Genomic DNA, 19,909 nt, shown 5'->3' on the forward strand with positions numbered 1-19,909 from the left:
CAGTGGCTCATGCCTGTAATCCCAGCACTCTGGGAGGCCAAGATGGGCGGATCACTTGAAGTCAGGAGTTCAAGACCAGCCTGGCCAAAATGGTGAAACCCCGTCTCTACTAAAAACACAAAAAATTAGCCAGGCGTGGTGGCAGGTGACTATAATCCTAGTTACTCAGGAGGTGGAGGCAGGAGAATTGCTTGAACCGTGAGGCAGAGGTTGCAGTGAACTGAGATCATGCCACGGCACTCCAGCCTGAGCCACAGAGCAAGACTCTGTCTCAAAAAAAAAAAAAAAAAAAAAAAAGCCATTTAGATGCCATCAAAGGCATCCCACTCTGTTTACAGATCAGGATTTTGAACTAAATTCAAAAACATTAAGTAACTTGGACAGGTTAAGAGACACATGTTATTTGAAGACCTAGTACTTGTGCCTTAAATCTTAACTCTAGATTTGGTATCCTTACCATGCTCATTTTACAAGTTACATTTATACATGAAGTAATGCTCTTTTAAATATTATAATAACAAAGCCATATTAAAAGGCATACTTAAATTGTATTAAGTTTAGGTATTAATTACAAAATATAACCATTAACTTTAATAAATGATATTGAAAATATAATATTTGGTTCCATCTTTGTAAAGAAATAGCATGTGAGAATTAAAGCTAAAGTCTGTTTCCATTATTTAAATAGAAGTCAATAGCAAAAAAAAAAAAAAAAAAAACTAGTGAGAGAAGTTGCCAGGCATCTTTTTAAAAAACTGAATGACCACATAAATTGTTCAAATTTCTTACCTAGGGCTACCATCAATGTGAAATGCCTAATAAAGTCTAGTTTCATTTATTTTGCCTCCTGTGCATTTCATCTTAAATGTTATAAACTGATTTACTAGAATAGCACTGGAAAATAAATTCACAATCTTGCCAATCTCAGTCATCTGACCAACTTGACAAAACTACTTAAAATAGGGAAATAAATAGCAATGCCAAACTCTGTGCTTAATCAAGAAAAATTTACTCATAAAACTTAGACAAAGTCCTCTGGAATTCATTTTATTCACACATTGCTTCAGAATTCCATTCTATCTGAAAATAACTTACCATTAAAAGAATGAATACTAGCGAGGTATGCCCTATGAGAATCATTTCTTTACACATCAGTTACATGTCCATCACAACTAATCTCAGGGAGTATTCTATATCCCATAACACAAACTTCCATTAACTATTTAGTCATAAGCAAAGATCTCCTAAAACTTACAACAACACCGTCAATTCTTTCTATTCAACATCTCCTACTAGAATGATTTCATCATTCCTCATTTCTGTGTTAGAAATGAATCCATTCATGACTGCAACTAGATAAAGGTTCCAAAGGTATTTTTAACCAGTATTTATTTAGGTTTTCTCATTGATTTAGGCAGGAAATACCTGAGACTTACTACATCAGCAGAAAACGCATGAAAAAATTTATAGAATTTATACAAGTAATTGTATTTCTGCCACTGGAGCAGTGTACAACTATGAAAGAGAAAATTTTAATATCTCTTAAGTGCCAACATAAAAATTCAATATATAATAAAGCTATAGTTTTTCTGATTAAAAAAAAAATGAAAGAATCCATAAGGCTACAGTAGCAATAAGGTTGAGACAGGAATGGAACAGGGATTTGGACTGGCCTGCTCTTAAAGTCAATCACTGGTTATTACACACACACACACACACACAAACACACACACACACACACACACACACATTCACACACACACTATTCATTTAAAAATGTAAACTATCAGGGACCTGAAACAGGTTATAAAAAGTAAACCCAATATGGATGCAGTGAGAACTAAAATAGCCAGCTCTTTTGTTTGATATGAACTTGTGCCTTGAAAACACATTTTCTTAGTCTAGTAATAATAGAGTTAACAGAGGAACAAGCAGTTAAGTAAAAGATGACAAAGATATGTCTGGGATCTGGTATTAAATTTAACAGCATCATCGATTTTTATAACAAATTCAGTAAGGTTCAGTACCCTCTATGAAGCTAAAGAAAGAAGCCATTAGCACACAGAAGGAATCACTATGTTTTTTAAATTGTCATTTTTTATTAAGAAGGAATATTAAACACATATATGTGTGTATATTTTTACTTTTTCCATGCTATTACTTAGCACATTCATGAGAACATAAAAATAACAAGTATATATGATACATAGTAATACACTAGATTGATTCAGTTGCTGGCTCTGCCACTGGTGAGCTTTGGAACATTCTGGAAACAATTTACATCTGTGAGTTTCTCCAGATGTGAAAATATCAAGTGTAAATGGATGATGACTTTCTTTTCTTTTCTTTTTTTAATTTGCTGACATGTTCAAATACTAAATATTTTCAAGTATTTTAAAGATAATTTATTGTAATGTCAATAAACTACTTCCTAATAACTAGAACTCAATTCAATACTTTTGAAGGTTATGTTTCTCACAGTATTAAAATTCCCCCTGGTAATTTATGCTTTTAGCTAAAGTAAATTCATGAGATTTTTAACTCTCATAAAACACCAATAAAATCATTGTATATACAAGCAGAGAAAAGCAAAGCTCTCATGTAATTATCTAGATAATTACAGTAAAACTTTTGCTATGGAAAATGCGATTAACTATTTTATCAAGTAAAATTAAAGAGTTTGCTTTATATTTTGAACTTAGATTTGTTGACAATTTCTTCCCACTTTTAACAATTAAACACTTATTTGGTACATATTATATGAACTTGCTGTGTTTCTTTAAAAAAGCTTTAAATAACAAAATATTGTCCACTATTTTATCTAATAGTAGAAAAGGATATTTTGGGAAAACCTTGACAGAACCAAATACATAAGGAACTTTATTTTACTTTTTGGATGTGGGAAGGTATTATTTGTGGTTTTACATAATACTGCTAAAAAACACATATAGTTCGTTTTTTTCTCCTGAAATCTCCTTTATCACTGGGTAAAAAAACAGCTCTCTGATCACTAACTTGTAAGCAAGGAACTCAGCCTACAGTTCAGATTCTTACAGCCTATAAATCTTGTTTAATGTAGGTAAAAATCTATTCTTTCTTTCTTTTTTTTTTTTTTTTTTTTTTTTGGGGGGGGGGGAGATAAGAGTCTCGCTCTGTCGCCCAGGCTGGAATGCAGTGGTGCGATCTCGGTTCACTGCCTCCCGGGTTCCAGCGATTCTCCTGCCTCCACCTCCCGAGTAGCTGGGATGGAACTACAGGCACCCGCCACCACACCCGGCTAATTTTTTGTATTTTTAGTAGAGATGGGTTTTTACCATGTTAGCCAAGATGGTCTCAATCTCCTGACCTCGTGATCTGCCCGCCTCTGCCTCCCAAAGTGTTGGGATTACAGGCTTGAGCCACCGCGCCCAGCCAAACCTAATCTTTTTAAAGTGATTTTTACATGAGAAATTTTATGAATTTACCTTTTAGTACTGCAACACATTTACTATATTACTTCCTTTTTCTAAGAATGTTTTCATCATTACTTAATGAACAAAAACACGTAAGAGTAGAAAACAGAGAACCGGATATGTCCCATGTTCATATCATATCTTTTGTGACAGGTCACCACCCAAAAAACTTTTAGAAAATCCTTTTTGAAAGATGCAATCTGACAGAGGTGGTAGCAATACTACACACCCCCGTAAATGCAACGAACAGAAGGCTAACAATAACTTCAGTCAAATCAGGGCAAAAATTGAGCTCCTGGACAACAGAGTATAGACTAAGCATTTAGAAAAATCACATATGAAAAAAGGTTCAAACATAATTCTGACAGAATCTTATTTTTACAAAAGAAAGTGCTGGTTTGTAGCATTAGATTTTTCTTCTTAAGACATAAGGGATCTAAACTTGTAAAATTCCGTTATGCTGACCAGTCTCCAATTAAAAAAAAAAAATTTCACCTAAGCAGGGATATTCTCTTAGTATAAGATGTGGTGTTATCAGGCAAGTATTTCTAAAAGCTCACAGTTAAAAGACTGCATAGAATCATAATGTCATACTAATATACACAGATTCATTAAGAACAGAACATTTATAATATGACCCACACGACAATTTCAGGCCACTTAATGCTGAAATCTGCTTTACTTCAAGTAATCAATATCACCACCAGTCTCTAAATGGTTTGGGTCTGTGTTCCCACCCAAATCTCATTTCAAATTGTAATTCCCACATGTCAAAGGCGGGACCTATAATCCTGATGTGTCAAGGGAGGGAGGCGATTGAAACATGGGGGTGGTTTCCCCCATACTGTTCTCGTGATAGTGAGTTCTCCTGAGATCTGATGGTCTTGTAAGTGTTTGGAAGTTCCTCCTTCATTCTTCTCTCACCTGTCGCCTTTTGAAGAAGGTGTCTGCTTCTCCTTCCACCATGATTGTAAGTTTCCTGAAGCCTCCCCAGCCATGTGGAACTGTGAGAATTAAACCTCCTTTGTTTACAGGTTGTCCTGTCTAGGGTAGTATCTTTACAGCAGTGTGAAAACAGACTAATAGAGTAGATGATGGTAAAAATCTGCAGAATTCTGAGAATTCAATATAATTACAATAAAATAAAGTTACATCTAGCAAAACATAAGTATTTTATTAAGTTGCTCAAAGTAATATTGGCAGACTCCTTAAATCATGCTAAATAGCATAGAAATGAGAACTTCTCAAAAGAAGACTACATGAAACATATAAAAATAAAGGAGAATAATGACTGAAGAGATGGTCCAAAAATATTTCTAATATCAAAGGATTAATAATGAATATTTTTAGAAATCTAGAAGTACCCTAAAAATATTTTAGAAAAAATAACCACCTCAAAGCTGGGTGCAGTGGCTACGTCTGTAATCCCAACACTTTGGGAGGCCAAGGTGGAAAGATTGCTTGAGCTCAGGAGTTTAAGACCAGATTGGGCAGCACAACAAGACCTCATCTCTACCAAAAATTAAAAAAATTAGCCAGGCATAGTGGTGTGCACCTGTACTCCCAGCTACTTAGGAGGCTGAGGCAGGAGGATCACTTGAGCCTGGGAGATGGAGGCTTCATTGAGCTATGATCACAGTATACTCCAGCTTGGACAATAGAGTGAGATCCTGTCTCAGTCAATCAATCAACCAATAGCCACTTGAAATGAAGCATATCACAACATACTATTATATAATGTCTACAAGATTATACAAAAAGCTTAATTTTGCAAACATAACCTAAAGGATTTTAAGAAGATAAGACTATTTTAATAAGTATCTTAGTTCTTTTAAAAACAAAGTCTCAATTTTTTTTTTCTGCTCTTCATGGTGAAAATTTGTTCCCTTCTGTAAGTGGATCTTAGAATAGTAGCCTCTTACTAGTGCCAATTTATCTTAGCTAACAAAAATTTCCCACGTTAAATAATCTCTAGCCCATTTCACCTTTCATTAGAGACAAAAAGTTGATCTTCATGTAGTCAAGATCTCTGCAGAACCTAAAAATAAAATCCAATTATGCTAGATACCAATGTACCAACAACCAAGCACCATTAACTATCCACTCACTGCTTAACTTCTTCCAGGAGAAATAATATAGATGAGGTTCAAAGTTACATGACCCTTTAGAATATCTAGTGAATGACAGATACCAGGGAATTCCAAAGTATTTTTATATACTTGAGAACGTAAGAGACAACGGAGGTTTCATCAGTATTGTATGCTGAAACAAATTTCTACCACTTAAACCTAACCCAATGTTGTTTTTGCCAAATGCCCACCTAAGTTGACATTCAGCCTCATTTTTCTTTAAATATCTGTTCTTGTAGAGTAAAAAGTGATGACACTGCAAATGACAACCTTAACTAGTCTCTCTACTGAAAAGCCTCATAAATGTCTAATAGCCACAATTTTACTTGGCTACTTCAGATAGACTGAAATTGGAACTTGAAGACCCTTGTATAAGAAAAAGAACCGTTGTAAACCATTGCAAATCTCAGCCAAGACAAAATGGCCTTTAAACATTTACAATAAATGCACTGAATATCTGTGGAATCACATAACTCAAAAATAAAAACAGACATATTTTTCTATAACTTTGATATCATTTTGTAATATATTTTCTGATGAATAAAACCTACTTGTTTAGGGAAGCAAGTGATCACACTCCTTTTGACCATTCTTTTCAAATTTTAAAGTTGTTTAACAAAAGTCTTATATTTAAAAAAAAAAAAAAAGCTTGTGGTAGGGCCTCTTTCTTGGTTTAATCTTCCAGAAAAGTTAATTCAGACAGAATGACAGAGAACACTATAGCCTCTGAAGTGCCTGATATGTAATTTTCCAATTACAGACATATGTATATATGTCTGCATATGAATTTGCACATGCAAACACTCTATGTATGTATGTGTATCAGTAGTTTTTCCTCTTACTAATGAGCAAACTGTGATATATCTAGATTTAAGACTTTCATTTTACTCTATTTTATAATTATCATATTTTCCATACATCTATTAATTTGGTGCACATTTGAAATGTTCTGCCAAATTTTCATTAATAGGAAAACTGAAATTGCTTTCTGGCCATTTTTGGTGAAGGTGGTATCAGAAGGAAAAAGGATGAAGCCTGATCAGTCATATTCACAATCACTGACAGGACAATTCAAACACCCAGACACTATTCACTTGCCTCTCCATCCAAGAAGCCAGCATTACTTACTGTACCCTTTCTAGTGATTTGCTCCATCCTATGGATACAGATTCTAGAAATAATCTAGTGACACATTTTTCTATTAAGGTAATAATGCTCATAATATCACCACACTAAGTCAGCCTATGCAATGGGAAAGTAACAAGCATACCTCAAAAATATTGGGAGTTTCCCTCCAGACTACTGGAGCCAATAAAGCAAATATCACAATGAAATGAGTCACATGACATTTTTTATTTCCCATGTCATATAAAAGTCATATTTACATTATACTATCATCCGTTAAGTGCACAATAGCATTATGACTAAACAATAATATACATATCTTAAATTAAAACTGTGTATTGCTAAAAATCCTAATGAACATTTGAGCCTTCAGCGAGTCCTAATCTTTTTGCTTGCATAATGGCTCCTGAATGTTCACGGTGGTGGTTGCTGAAGGTTAGGTGGATGTGGCAACTTCTTAAAATAAGACAACAACATAGTTCGCTGCCTAGAGTGATCCTTCTTTTCACAAAAAAAAATTTCTCTGTAGAATGGGATACTGTTTGATAACATTTGACCCACAACAGAATTTCTTTCAAAGTTGGACTTAATCTTCTCAAACCCTGCCACTGCTTTATCAACTAAGTTTATATAATATTGTAAATCCTTTATTGTCATTCCAACAACTTTCACAGTATCTTCACCCGAAGTAGATTCCATCTCAAGAAACCACTTTCTCTTTGCTCACCCATAAGAAGCAACTCCTCATCCATCTAAGTTTTATGAAATTGCAGCAATTCAGTCATATATTCAGACTCTACTTCTATTCTCTTGCTATTGCCACCACATCAGCAGTTACTTCCCCTGTTGAAGTCACATCCCTCCAAGTCTTCCATGAGGTTTGGATTATGACCCCCCATGAATCACGAATGTTCCTAATGGCAACTAACAGGGTGAATCCTTTCCAGAAGGTTTTCAATTTACTTTGCTCAGATCCATCAGAGGAATCTGTCTAGGGCAGTGATAGCCTTACACAAGGTATTTCTTCAAAAATAAGACATGAAAATCTAAATGACTCCTTGATTTATAAGCTGACGAATAAATGTTGTGTTAGCAGATATAAAGTAACATTAATTTTTTTATACTCCATCAAAGATCTTGGGTAACTAGGTACATTGTCAATAAGCAGTAATATTTTGAAAGGAATCTTTCTTTGTGAGCATTAAGTCTCAAAAGTGGGCTTAAAATATTCAGTAAACCATGCTGTAAACAGATGTGCTGTCATCCAGGTTTTGTTCTTCCATTTATAGAGCACAGACAGAGAGTAGACTTAGCAAAATTCTTAAGGGTCCTAGGATTTTCAGAATGGTAAGTGAGCACTGCCTTCAACTGAAAGTCACTAGCTGCATTAGCTCCTAACAAGTGTCAGTCTATCATTTGAAGCTAGGCATTGACTTCTCTGTCCATAAAAGCCCTGCCTGGCATGTTCTTCCAATAGAAGGCTGTCTCATCTACATTGAAAAATCTGTCATTTAGCATTGCTATGTTCATCAATTATCTCAGCTAGATCTTCTGGATAACTTAGTGCAGCCTCAACATCACCACTTGCTGCTTGACCTTGCACTTTTCTGTTATAAAGACAATTCTGTCTTTTTAAACCACATGAATAAACTGCTAGCTTCAAACTCTTCTTCTGTAACTTCTTCACTTTCTGCAGCCTTCACAGAATTGAAGGGAATTAGGGCCTTCCTCTAAATTAGGCTTTGTATCTTTTGATTGAAAGTGACTGACACAGGACTCTTCCTTTCACTTGAACACACAGGGGTCATTGTAGGGTTATTAATTGACCTGATTTCAGTATTGTTTTGTTTCAGGGAATAAGGAATCTCAAAGAGAAGGAGAGAGATGAGGAAAACAGTCAAAAGAGCATTCAGAACACACACAACATTTATCAGTTAAGCTTGCCACCTTATACAGATATGATTTGCAGTGTTCCAACACAATAATAGTAATATAAGAGATCACTGATCATAGACTACCATAGCAGATATAATAAAGATGAAACAGTTTAAAATATTGTGAGAATTACCAAAATGTGATAGAGACAGGAAGTGAGCACACACTGTGGGAAAAATGGTACCAACAGACTTGCCAGACACAGGGTTGCCAAAAAACTTCAATTTGTAAAACATGTATCTTCAGAGTGCAATAAACTGAAGTATGCCTATGTTCAAGTATTATAAAGGGATAATGTTCTGATTTAAAATAAACATTGTACAATATTTTAGCATACAGACTTTTAATTCTATTTTAAAACTAGTTGTGAGAGACATGTACACCCTAACTAAAGGGTTATCTTTTCTCTTAGCTTGGTACAGGAACAACAGAGAGCCAGACAATTCTGCCATTCACTGGGACACACGAGATGGAACTCAATAGAAGTCAAGAGAAAACTAAATTCAAATATTTACAGAGGCAATAAAAAGCCTAGGATTGAGACACAATAGCAATGAACAGAAGAACTAACAGTACAAAACTGAGGGCTAAGCACAGTGGCTCATAACCATAATCCCAGCACTTTGGAAGGCAGGAGTATTGCTTGAGGCCAGGAGTTCATGAACAGCCTGAGCAACAAAGTGAGACCCCATCTCTACAAAAAATAGAAAAAAAAATTAGCCAAATGTGGCGGCATACACCTGTAGCCTCAGCTACTCAAGTGGCTGAGCTGGAGGGATCACTTGAGCCCAAAAGGCTGAGTCTGCAGTGAGCCATAATCACGTCACTGCAATCCAGCCTGGGCAAAAGAGTGAGACTCTAACTCAAAAAGTAATTATAAGAGAGCCTATGTGCCTGTCTTTGTGCATTTGGTGGAGGGGGACAGAGAGAGAAACGTAAAAGGAAAACTCACAGGTGGCAGATTCCAATTTGGGTGCCTGTATAGCCACAGCTGTACTACCATTAAGAAAAGAAGTCAACTTACAGAGAATGCGCTTCTGTGATATATCTGATAGGCTAAATTTGAAAGGGGACTACTCCAATGGAAGTACCTAATAAAATATTGGGAAATAGTGAGACAAGATGGCTGAATAGGAACAGCTCCCGTCTGCAGCTCCCAGCAAGATCCACGCGGAAGGCAGGTGATTTCTGCATTTCCAACTGAGGTACCTAGTTCATCTCATTGGGACTGGTTGGACAGTGGGTGCAGCCCACAGAGGGCGAGCTGAAGAAGGGTGGGGCGTCGCCTCACCTGGGAAGTGCAAGGGGTCAGGGGATTTCCCTTTCCTAGCCAAGGGAAGCCATGACAGACTGTACTTGGAGGAACAGTATACTCTTGCCCAGATACTGTGCTTTTCCCAAGGTCTTTGCAACTGGCAGACCCAGAGATTCCCTCCAATGTTTGGCTCAGTGGGACCCATACCCACAGAGCCCAGCAAGCAAAGATCTATTGGCTTGAAATTCTCACTGCTAGTACAGCAGTCTGAGATCGACCTGGGATGCTTGAGTTTGGTGCTGGGAGGGGCGTCCACCATTGCTGAGGCTTAAGTAGGCGGTTTTACGCTTACAGTGTAAACAAAGGCACTGGGTGGTTCGAACTGGATGCAACCCACCAGAGCTCAGTGAGGCTGACCGCCTCTCTAGATTCCACCTCTCTGGGCAGGGCATCTCTGAACAAAAGGCAGCAGCCCCAGTCAAGGGCTTATAGATAAAACCCCCATCTCCCTGGGACAGAGCACCTGGGGGAAGGGGCAGCTGTGGGCACAGCTTCAGCAAACTTAAACGTCCCCACCTGATGGCTCTGAAGAGAGCAGTGGTTCTCCCAGCTCAGCATTCGAGCTCTAATAATGGACAGACTGCCTGCTCAAGTGGGTCCCTGACACCCGAGTAGCCTGACTGGGAGATACCTCCCAGTAGGGGCTGATGGACATCTCATACAGGAGAGCTCTGGCTGGCATCTGGTGGGTGCCCCTCTGGGACGAAGCTTCCAGAGGAAGGATCAGACAGCAATAGTTGCTATTCTGCACCCTCTGCTGATCATAGCCAGGCAAACAGGGTCTGAAGTGGACTTCCAGCAAACTCCAACAAACCTGCAGCTAAGGGGCCTGATTGTTAGAAGGAAAACTAACAAACAGAAAGGATAGCATCAACATCAACAAAAAAGACATCCACACAAAAACCCCATCCGGAGGTCACCAACGTCAAAGACCAAAGGTAGATAAAACCACAAAGATGGGGAGAAACCAGCGCAGAAAGGCTGAAAAGTCCAAAAACCAGAATGCCTCTTCTCCTTCAAAGGATCACAACTCCTCGCCAGCAAGGGAACAAAACTGGATGGAAAATGAGTCTGACGAACTGACAGAAGTAGGCTTCAGAAGGTGGGTCATAACAAACTCCTCCGAGCTAAGGGAGCATGTTCTAACCCAACACAAGGAAGCTAAGAACCTTTATAAAAGGTTAGACAAATAGCTAACTAGAATAACCAGTGTAGAGAAGAATATAAAGGACCTGGTACAGCTGAAAAATGCAGCACAAGAACTTCGTGAAGCATACACAAGTTTCCACAGATGAATCGATCAGGCAGAAGAAAGTATATCAGTGATTACTTAATGAAATAAAGCGAGAAGACAAGATTAGAGAAAACAGAGTGAAAAGAAACAAACAAAGCCTCCAAGAAATACGGGACTATGTGAAAAGACCAAATCTATGTCTGATTGGTGTACCTGAAAGTGACGGGGAGAATGACACCAAGTTGGAAAACACTCTGCAGGATATTAATCAGGAGAATTTCTGCAACCTAGCAAGGCAGGCCAACATTCAAATTCAGGAAATACAGAGACCACCACAAACGTATTCCTCGAAAAGAGCAACCCCAAGACACAGAATCGTCAGACTGATCAAGGTTGAAATGAAGGAAAGAAGGTTAAGGGTAGCTGGAGAGAAAGGTCAGGTTACCCACAAAGGGAAGCCCATCAGGCTAACAGCGGCTCTCTCAGCAGAAACTCTACAAGCCAGAAGAGAGTGGGGGCCAATATTCAACATTCTTAAAGAAAAGAATTTTCAACCCAGAATTTCATATCCAGCCAAACTAAGCTTCATAAGCGAAGGAGAAATAAAATCCTTTACAGGCAAGCAAATGCTGAGAGAGTTTGTCACCACCAGGCCTGCCTTACAAGAGCTCCTGAAGGAAGCACTAAACATGGAATGGAACAACCGGTTACCAGCCATTGCAAAAACATGCCAAATTGTAAAGACCATTGATGCTATCAAGAAACTGCATCAACTAACGGGCAAAATAACCAGCCAGAATCATAACGATAGGATCAAATTCACACATAACAATATTAACCTTAAATGTAAATGGAATAAATGTCCAATTTAAAAGACACAGACTGGCAAATTGGATAAACAGTCAAGACCCATCAGTGTGCTACATTCAGGAGACCCATCTCACATACAAAGACATACATACACTCAAAATAAAAGGATAGATGAAGATTTACCAAGAAAATGGAAAGCAAAAAAAAAAAGCAGGGGTTGCAATCCTAGTCTCTGATAAAATAGACTTTAAACCAACAAAGATAAAAAAATACAAGGAAGGGCATTACCTATGGTAAAGGGATCAATGCAACAAGAAGAGCTAACTATCCTAAATATATATGCACCCAATACAGGAGCACCCAGATTAATAAAGCAAGTTCTTAGAGACCTACAAAGAGAATTAGACTCCCACCCAATAGTAGGGGGAGACTTTAACACCCCATTGTCAATGAGACAGTTCAATGAGACAGAAAATTAGCAAGGATAATGAGGACTTGAACTCAGCTCTGATACAAATGGACCTAATAGAAATCTACAGAACTCTCCACCCCAAATCAAGAGAATATACCTTCCTCTCAACACCACATCACACTTACTCTAAAATTGACCACATAATTGGAAGTAAAACACTCCTCAGCAAATGTAAAAGAATGGAGATCATAACAAACCGTCTCTCAGACCACAATGAAATCAAATTAGAACTCAGGATTAAGAAACTCACTCAAAACTGTACAACTACATGGAAACTGAACAACCTACTCCTGAATGACTACTGGGTAAATAACAAAATGAAGACAGAAATAAAGATGTTCTTTGAAACCAATGGGAACCAAGACACAAGTACCAGAATCTCTGGGACATATTTAAAGCAGTGTGTAGAGGGAAATTTATAGTACTAAATGCCCATAAGAGAAAGCAGGAAAGATCTAAAATCAATACTCCAACATCACAATGAAAAGAACTAGAGGAGCAAGAGCAAACAAATTCAAAATCTACCAGAAGACAAGAAATAATTAAGATCAGAGCAGAACTGAAGGAGATAGAGACAAAGAAAACCCTTCAAAAAAATCAATGAGTCCAGGAGATGACATTTTGAAAAGATTGACAAAATAGATAGACCGCTAGCCAGACTAATAAAAAAGAGAGAAGAATCAAATAGACACAATAAAAAATGATAGAGAGCATATCACGACTGCATCAGCATCATCCTGATACCAAAACCTGACAGAGACTCAACAAAAAGAAAATTTTAAGCCAATATCCCTGTTGAACATCGATGTGAAAATCCTGAATAAAATACTGGCAAACGAAATCCAGCAGCACATCAAAAAGCCTATCCACTGCAATCAAGTCGGCTTCATCCCTGGGATGCAAGGCTGGTTCAACATATGCAAATCAATAAATGTAACCCATCACATAAACAGAACCAACAACAAAAACCACATGATTATCTCAATAGATGCAGAAAAGGCCTTTGACAAAATTCACCTACCCTTCATGCTAAAAACTCTCAATAAACTAAGTATTGACGGAACGTATCTCAAAATAATAAGAGCTATTTATGACAAACCCACAGCCAATATCATACTGAATGGGCAAAAACTGGAAGCATTCCCTTTGAAAACTAGCACAAGACTCGGTTTGCCAGTATTTTATTGAGGATTTTTGCATCGTTGTTCATCACGGATATTGGTCTAAATTTCTCTTTTTTTGTTGTGTCTCTGCCAGGCTTTGGTATCAGGATGATGCTGGCCTCATAAAATGAGTTAGGGAGGATTCCCTCTTTTTCTATTGATTGGAATAGTTTCAGAAGGAATGGTACCAGCTCCTCTTTGTACCTCTGCTAGAATTCGGCTGTGAATCGGTCTGGTCCTGGATTTTTTTTGGTTGGTAAGCTATTAATTATTGCCTCAATTTCAGAGTCTGTTATTGGTCTATTCAGGGATTCAACTTCTTCCTGCTTTAGTCTTGGGAGGGTGTATGTGTTCAGGAATTTATCCATTCCTTCTAGTTTTGTAGTTTATTTGAGTAGAGGTGTTTATAGTATTCTCTGATGGTAGTTTGTATTTCTGTGGGATCGCTGGTGATATCCCCTTTATCATTTTTTATTGCGTCTATTTGATTCTTCTCTCTTTTCTTCATTAGTCTTGCTAGTGGTCTATCTATTTTGTTGATCTTTTCAAAAAACCAGCTCCCGGAATTCATTGATATTTTGAAGGGATTTTTGTGTCTCTATCTCCTTCAGTTCTGCTCTGATCTTAATTATTTTTTGCCTTCTGCTAGCTTTTGAATGTGTTTGCTCCAGCTTCTCTAGTTCTTTTAATTGTGATGTTAGGGTGTCGATTTTAGATCTTTCCTGCTTTCTCTTGTGGGCATTTAGTACTATAAATTTCCCTCTACACACTGCTTTAAATGTGTCCCAGATATTCTGGCATGCAGTGTCTTTGTTCTCATTGATTTCAAAGAACATCTGTATTTCTGCCTTCATTTTGTTATTCACCCAGCAGTCATTCAGGAGCAGGTTGTTCAGTTTCCATGTAGTTGTACAGTTTTGAATGGGTTTCTTAATCCTGAGTTCTAATTTGATTGCACTGTGGTCTGAGAGACAGACTGTTACGATTTCTGTTCTTTTACATTTGCTGAGGAGTACTTTACTTCCAACTATATGGTCAATTTTGGAATAAGTGTGATGTGGTGCTGAAAAGGATGTACATTCTGTTGATTTGGGGTGGAGAGTTCTGTAGATGTCTATTAGGTCCGCTTGGTGCAGAGATGAGTTCAAGTTAGGCAATACCATTCAGGACATAGGCATGGGCAAAGACTTCATGACTAAAACTCCAAAGCAATGGCAACGAAAGCCAAAATTGACAAATGGGATATAATTAAACTAAAGAGCTTCTGCACAGCAAAAGAAACTACCATCAGAGTGAACAGGCAACCTACAGAGCGGGAGAAAATTTTTGCAATCTACCCATCTGACAAAGAGCTAATATCCAGACTCTACCAAGAACTTAAACAAATTTACAAGAAAAAAACAAACAACCCCATCAAAAAGTGGGCAAAGGATAGGTACAGACACTTCTCAAAAGAAGACATTTATTCAGCCAACAGACACATGAAAAAATGCTCATCATCACTGGCCATCAGAGAAATGCAAATCAAAACCACAATGAGATACCATCTCACACCAGTTAGAATGGCAATCATTAAAAAGGAAACAACAGGTGCTGGAGAGGATGTGGAGAAATAGGAACACTTTTACATTGTTGGTGGGACTGTAAACTAGTTCAACCATTGTGGAAGTCAGTGTGGTGATTCCTCAGGGATCTAGAACTAGAAATACCATTTAACCCAGAGATCCAATTACTGGGTATATACCCAAAAGATTATAAATCATGCTACTATAAAGACGCATGCATACCTATGTTTATTGCGGCACTATTCACAATAGCAAAGACCTGGAACCAACCCAAATGCCCATCAACGATAGACTGGATTAAGAAAATGTGGCATATATACACCATGGAATACTATGCAGCCATAAAAAATGATGAGTTCATGTCTTTGGAGGGACATGGATGAAGCTAGAAACCATCATTCTGAGCAAACTATTGCAAGGACAGAAAACCAATTACTGCATGTTCTCACTCATAGGTGGGAATTGAACAATGAGAACACTTGGACACAGGGTGGGGAACATCAAACATGGGGGCCTGTAGTGGGGTGAGGTGAGTGGGCAGGGACAGCATTAGGAGAAATACCTAATGTAAATGACGAGTTACTGGGCACAGCATACCAACATGGCACATGTGTACCTATGTAACAAACCTGCACATTGTGCACATGTACCCTAGATCTTAAAGTATAAGAAAGAAAGACAGACAGACACACAGGAAGAAAGAAAGAAAGAAAGAAAGAAAGAAAGAAAGAAAGAAAGAAAGAAAGAAAGAAAGAAAGAAAGGAAGGGAGGGAGGGAGGGAGGAAGGAAGGAAAGAAAAATAAAGAAAGAAAGGAAAGAAAGAAAGAGAAAGAAAGAAAGAAAAAGAAAGAAAGAAAGAAAGAAAGAAAGAAAGAAAGAAAGAAAGAAAGAAAGAAAAGAAAGAAAGAAAGAAAGGCACAAGACAAGGATGCCCCCTCTCACCACTCCTATTCAACATAGTATTGGAAGTTCTGGCCAGGGCAATCAGGCAAGAGAAAGAAATAAAGGGTATTCAATTAGGAAAAGAGGAAGTCAAATTGTCTCTGTTTGCAGATGACATGATTGTATATTTAGAAAACCCCATCATGTCAGCCCCAAATCTCCTTAAGCTGATAAGCAACTTCAGCAAAGTCTCAGGATACAAAATCAACGTGCAAAAATCACAAGCATTCCTATATACCAATATCAGACAAATAGAGAGCCAAATCATGAGTGAACTCCCATTCACAATTGCTACAAAGAGAATAAAATACCTAGGAATCCAACTTACAAGGAATGTGAAAGAGCTCTGCAAGGAGAACTACAAACCACTGCTCAAGGAAATAAAAGAGGACACAAACAATTGGAAGAACATTCCATGCTCATGGATAGGAAGAATCAACATTGTGAAAATGGCCATGCTGCCCAAAGTAATTTATAGATTCAGTGCTATCCCCATCAAGTTACCAATGACTTTCTTCACAGAATTGGAAAAAACTACTTTAAAGTTCATATGGAACCAAAAAAGAGCCTGCATTGCCAAGACAATCCTAAGCAAAAAGAACAAAGCTGGAGGCATCACGCTACCTGACTTCAAACTATACTGCAAGCCTACAGTAACCAAAACAGCATGGTACTGGGTACCAAAACAGATACATAGACCAATGGAACAGAACAGAGACCTCAGAAATAACACCACACATCTACAACCATCTGATCTTTCACAAACCTGACAAAAACAAGCAATGAGGAAAGGATTCCCTATTTAATAAATGGTGCTGGGAAAACTGGCTAGCCATAAGCAGAAAGCTGAAACTGGATCCCTTCTTTATGCCTTATACAAAAATTAACTCAAGATCAATTAAAGACTTAAACATAAGACCTAAAACCATAAAAACCCTAGAAGAAAACCTAAGCAATACCATTCAGGACATAAAGATGGGCAAAGTCTTCATGACTAAAACACCAAAAGCAATGGCAAAAAAAGCCAAAATTCACAAATCGGATCTAATTAAACTAAAGTGCTTCTGCAAAGCAAAAGAAACTACCATCACAGTGAACAGGCAACCTACAGTATGGGAGAAAATGTTTGCAATCTATCTATCTGACAAAGGTCGAATATCCAGAATCTACAAGGAACTTAAACAAATTTACAAGAAAAAATCAAACAACCCCATAAAAATGGGTGAAAGATATTAACAGACAGTTCTCAAAAGAAGACACTTATGTAGCCAAGAAACATGAAAAAATGCTCATCATCACTGGAAATGCATATCAAAACCACAATAAGATACCATCTCATACCAGTTAGAATGGCAATCATTAAAAAGTCAGGAAACAACAGATGCTGGAGAGGATGTGGAGAAACAGGAATGCTTTTACACTGTTGGTGACATTGTGGAAGACAGTGTGGCAATTCCTCAAGAATCTAGAACCAGAAATACCATTAGACCCAGCAATTCCATTACTGGGTATATACCCAAAGGATTATAAATCATTCTACAATAAAGACACATGCACACGTATGTTTATTGCAGCTCTGTTCACAATAGCAAAGCCTTGGAACCAACCCAAATGCCCATCAGTGATAGACTGGATAAAGAAAATGTGGCACATATACACCATGGAATACTATGCAGCCATAAAAAAGGATGTGTTCATGTCCTTTGCAGGGACACAGATGAAACTAGAAACCATCATTCTCAGCAATCTAACACAAGAACAGAAAACCAAACACCACATGTTCTCACTCATAAGTGGTAGCTGAACAATGAGAACACATGGACACAAGGAGGGGAACATCACACACTGGGGCTTGTTGGGGAGTGGGGGGCTGGGAGAGGGATAGCATTGGGAGAAATACCTAATGTAAATGACAAGTTGATGGCTGTAGCATACCAGCATGCACATGTATACCTATGTAATAAACCTGCACATTTTGCACATGTACCCCAGAACTTAAAGTATAATTTTAAAAAAATGTTGGGAAATACATGGCTGAAGCTTAGGAATCAGATTAGAGCTGTGGAAGTTAATTTGGAGTCATCTCATCCAAAGACATAAAAAGAGGACCATACTATTAAACAGAACTAACTTCACATGCCTGATCAGGGCCTAGCAGTGTGCTAGAAACTACATTTTGCATCCATTCACTTTCATCCTTATAACAACTTAAGAAGTAGAGTTATTAGCCTTGTTTCTACGTCGAGGAAACCAAACCTCAGAACAATTAAGTAACTAGACCAAGAAACAAGTGTTCTGAGTTCAAAACCCTTGTTATTTTCACTACATTGGACGGCCTCATCACCATATCTGGGAACATGGAAAAATGAAATTTCTAAGCAAGTAAATGTGGAGAGAGGAATAAAAGGCCAAACACAGAACTTTGAACTTATCTCTATCCTACAGAGCCTCAGAGGCTTCCAACATTGGATATATTCCATATTGTTTCTAAAAATCTCAATGAAAGCTTGTGTTCTATGAAGATCAATTACATAAGAAGCTTGGGTTTCAAAACCAGATGCAACCATGAAAGTTATCTTTGTGGTATATGACCAAATAAAGAGGCCACTGAATTAATTAAATCTCCCATAGTTGCTAATTTGTTACTACTTGCATTACTCAGTCAAGAGTTATTTATATTGCAAATTATCTTTATTCTTTATTACTAATCTTACCTGACAAGAATTAAATTCCCACAGTATGGGATGGGCCTGAGCTTTAGGAACTTCGAAGCCGCTAGGCACTTCTGAGAATTTACGATCTGGAACCCCTTCACACAGCAAAATGCTACCAACTACACATTCTGCTCCTCAGCCAATTTAGAGGGCTTGGGCTCTGATTTTGTTCCTTCCTGAGTTTACTCTCTGATAGTCCCCTCTGCTATACAGTTTAATGGGCTAATCAAATAAATTCTGCATTAAATGTATACTTTTAGATTTTCATGGAAAAATCTCCCAAAATTTTTCATAGGCCATTCTTCTAGGAATTCTCTTTAATTTGTTGCTTGTTCTACTTTTGCTTTCGGTGGAACAGAGAAAATGAAACAACCCAAGAATCAGCTTTCTTCCACGAGGTTTTTTCCTCACATTAACATCTGGAATGCTTCCCTAATGGTATTCTGATAATATATTAAATAAAGCTGTTTTACATTATCCAAACAACCAGTTGACTTAAGCTGAATACTTTGCCATTTTAGTGAAGGAAAAAAATATGAAATTGGTTGCTGGGTTGAAAAAGATTTCCAAACCTGTCAGTTCAACCAAATGATTGCAATAATAAAGGCATTCAGTCATAGAAGTCATAGCTAGAGAGTAAGCAGAGGAATCCACAAACAAGAGTTTCTTTTGAGTATGGGTCAATGCTCTCAATTGGATGAGTTTTTAAAAATATGTACATTGAGTTACAAAGAAGGAAGCATAAGTTTGAGAAAAATCTGCATTAATTTCACTTACTGAAACAACAACAACAGGATATAAAATGCAAAGATTACTCTCTTCAAGCATGCTCAGTAACTTTTGGGTTTCTTGAAAATCAGAGGTTGTAACCTAAAAGACCAGAAAAATAAAAGGATATGAGAAGACGTTTTTAAATGACTTAAAAGTTATTTCAAGGAATAAATGGAGAGATTCTGCATAACATTCAAAATATTTATCAAGCTTAGTTTTTAATTTAGAAACAATTTTAAAGGATATCCATAAAGTTATACATGTCAAATTTTTATCTACTAA

The 19,909-nt window shown here is 37.4% G+C and overlaps 1 protein-coding gene and 1 long non-coding RNA gene across 8 annotated transcripts in view; one reads left to right on the forward strand and one right to left on the reverse strand.

Moving 5' to 3' along the window:
* CRPPA (CDP-L-ribitol pyrophosphorylase A) overlaps nucleotides 1-19,909 on the reverse strand; it is a 379,242-nt gene that overhangs the window by 196,723 nt on the left and 162,610 nt on the right. For 5 of the 6 annotated variants that reach the window (XR_010158347.1, XM_003318327.5, XM_009452696.4 and 2 more), the window contains one exon: nucleotides 19,634-19,726. The exons of the other annotated variant lie outside the window; for it this stretch is intronic. Coding sequence is in view for 4 of the 5 variants with exons in the window: in XM_003318327.5 (XP_003318375.1) it covers nucleotides 19,634-19,726 (93 nt within the window). In the remaining variant the exon portion in view is untranslated. The remainder of the gene's footprint in view (nucleotides 1-19,633; nucleotides 19,727-19,909) is intronic. 6 annotated transcript variants of the gene reach the window in all.
* The window catches only part of LOC134810408 (uncharacterized), a 60,292-nt gene that overhangs the window by 28,451 nt on the left and 11,932 nt on the right, over nucleotides 1-19,909 (forward strand). The gene's annotated exons all lie outside the window — the stretch shown is intronic.

Source organism: Pan troglodytes, chromosome 6 (assembly GCF_028858775.2).
Source record: "Pan troglodytes isolate AG18354 chromosome 6, NHGRI_mPanTro3-v2.0_pri, whole genome shotgun sequence".
In the NCBI taxonomy this organism is placed as follows: Eukaryota; Metazoa; Chordata; class Mammalia; order Primates; family Hominidae; genus Pan; species Pan troglodytes.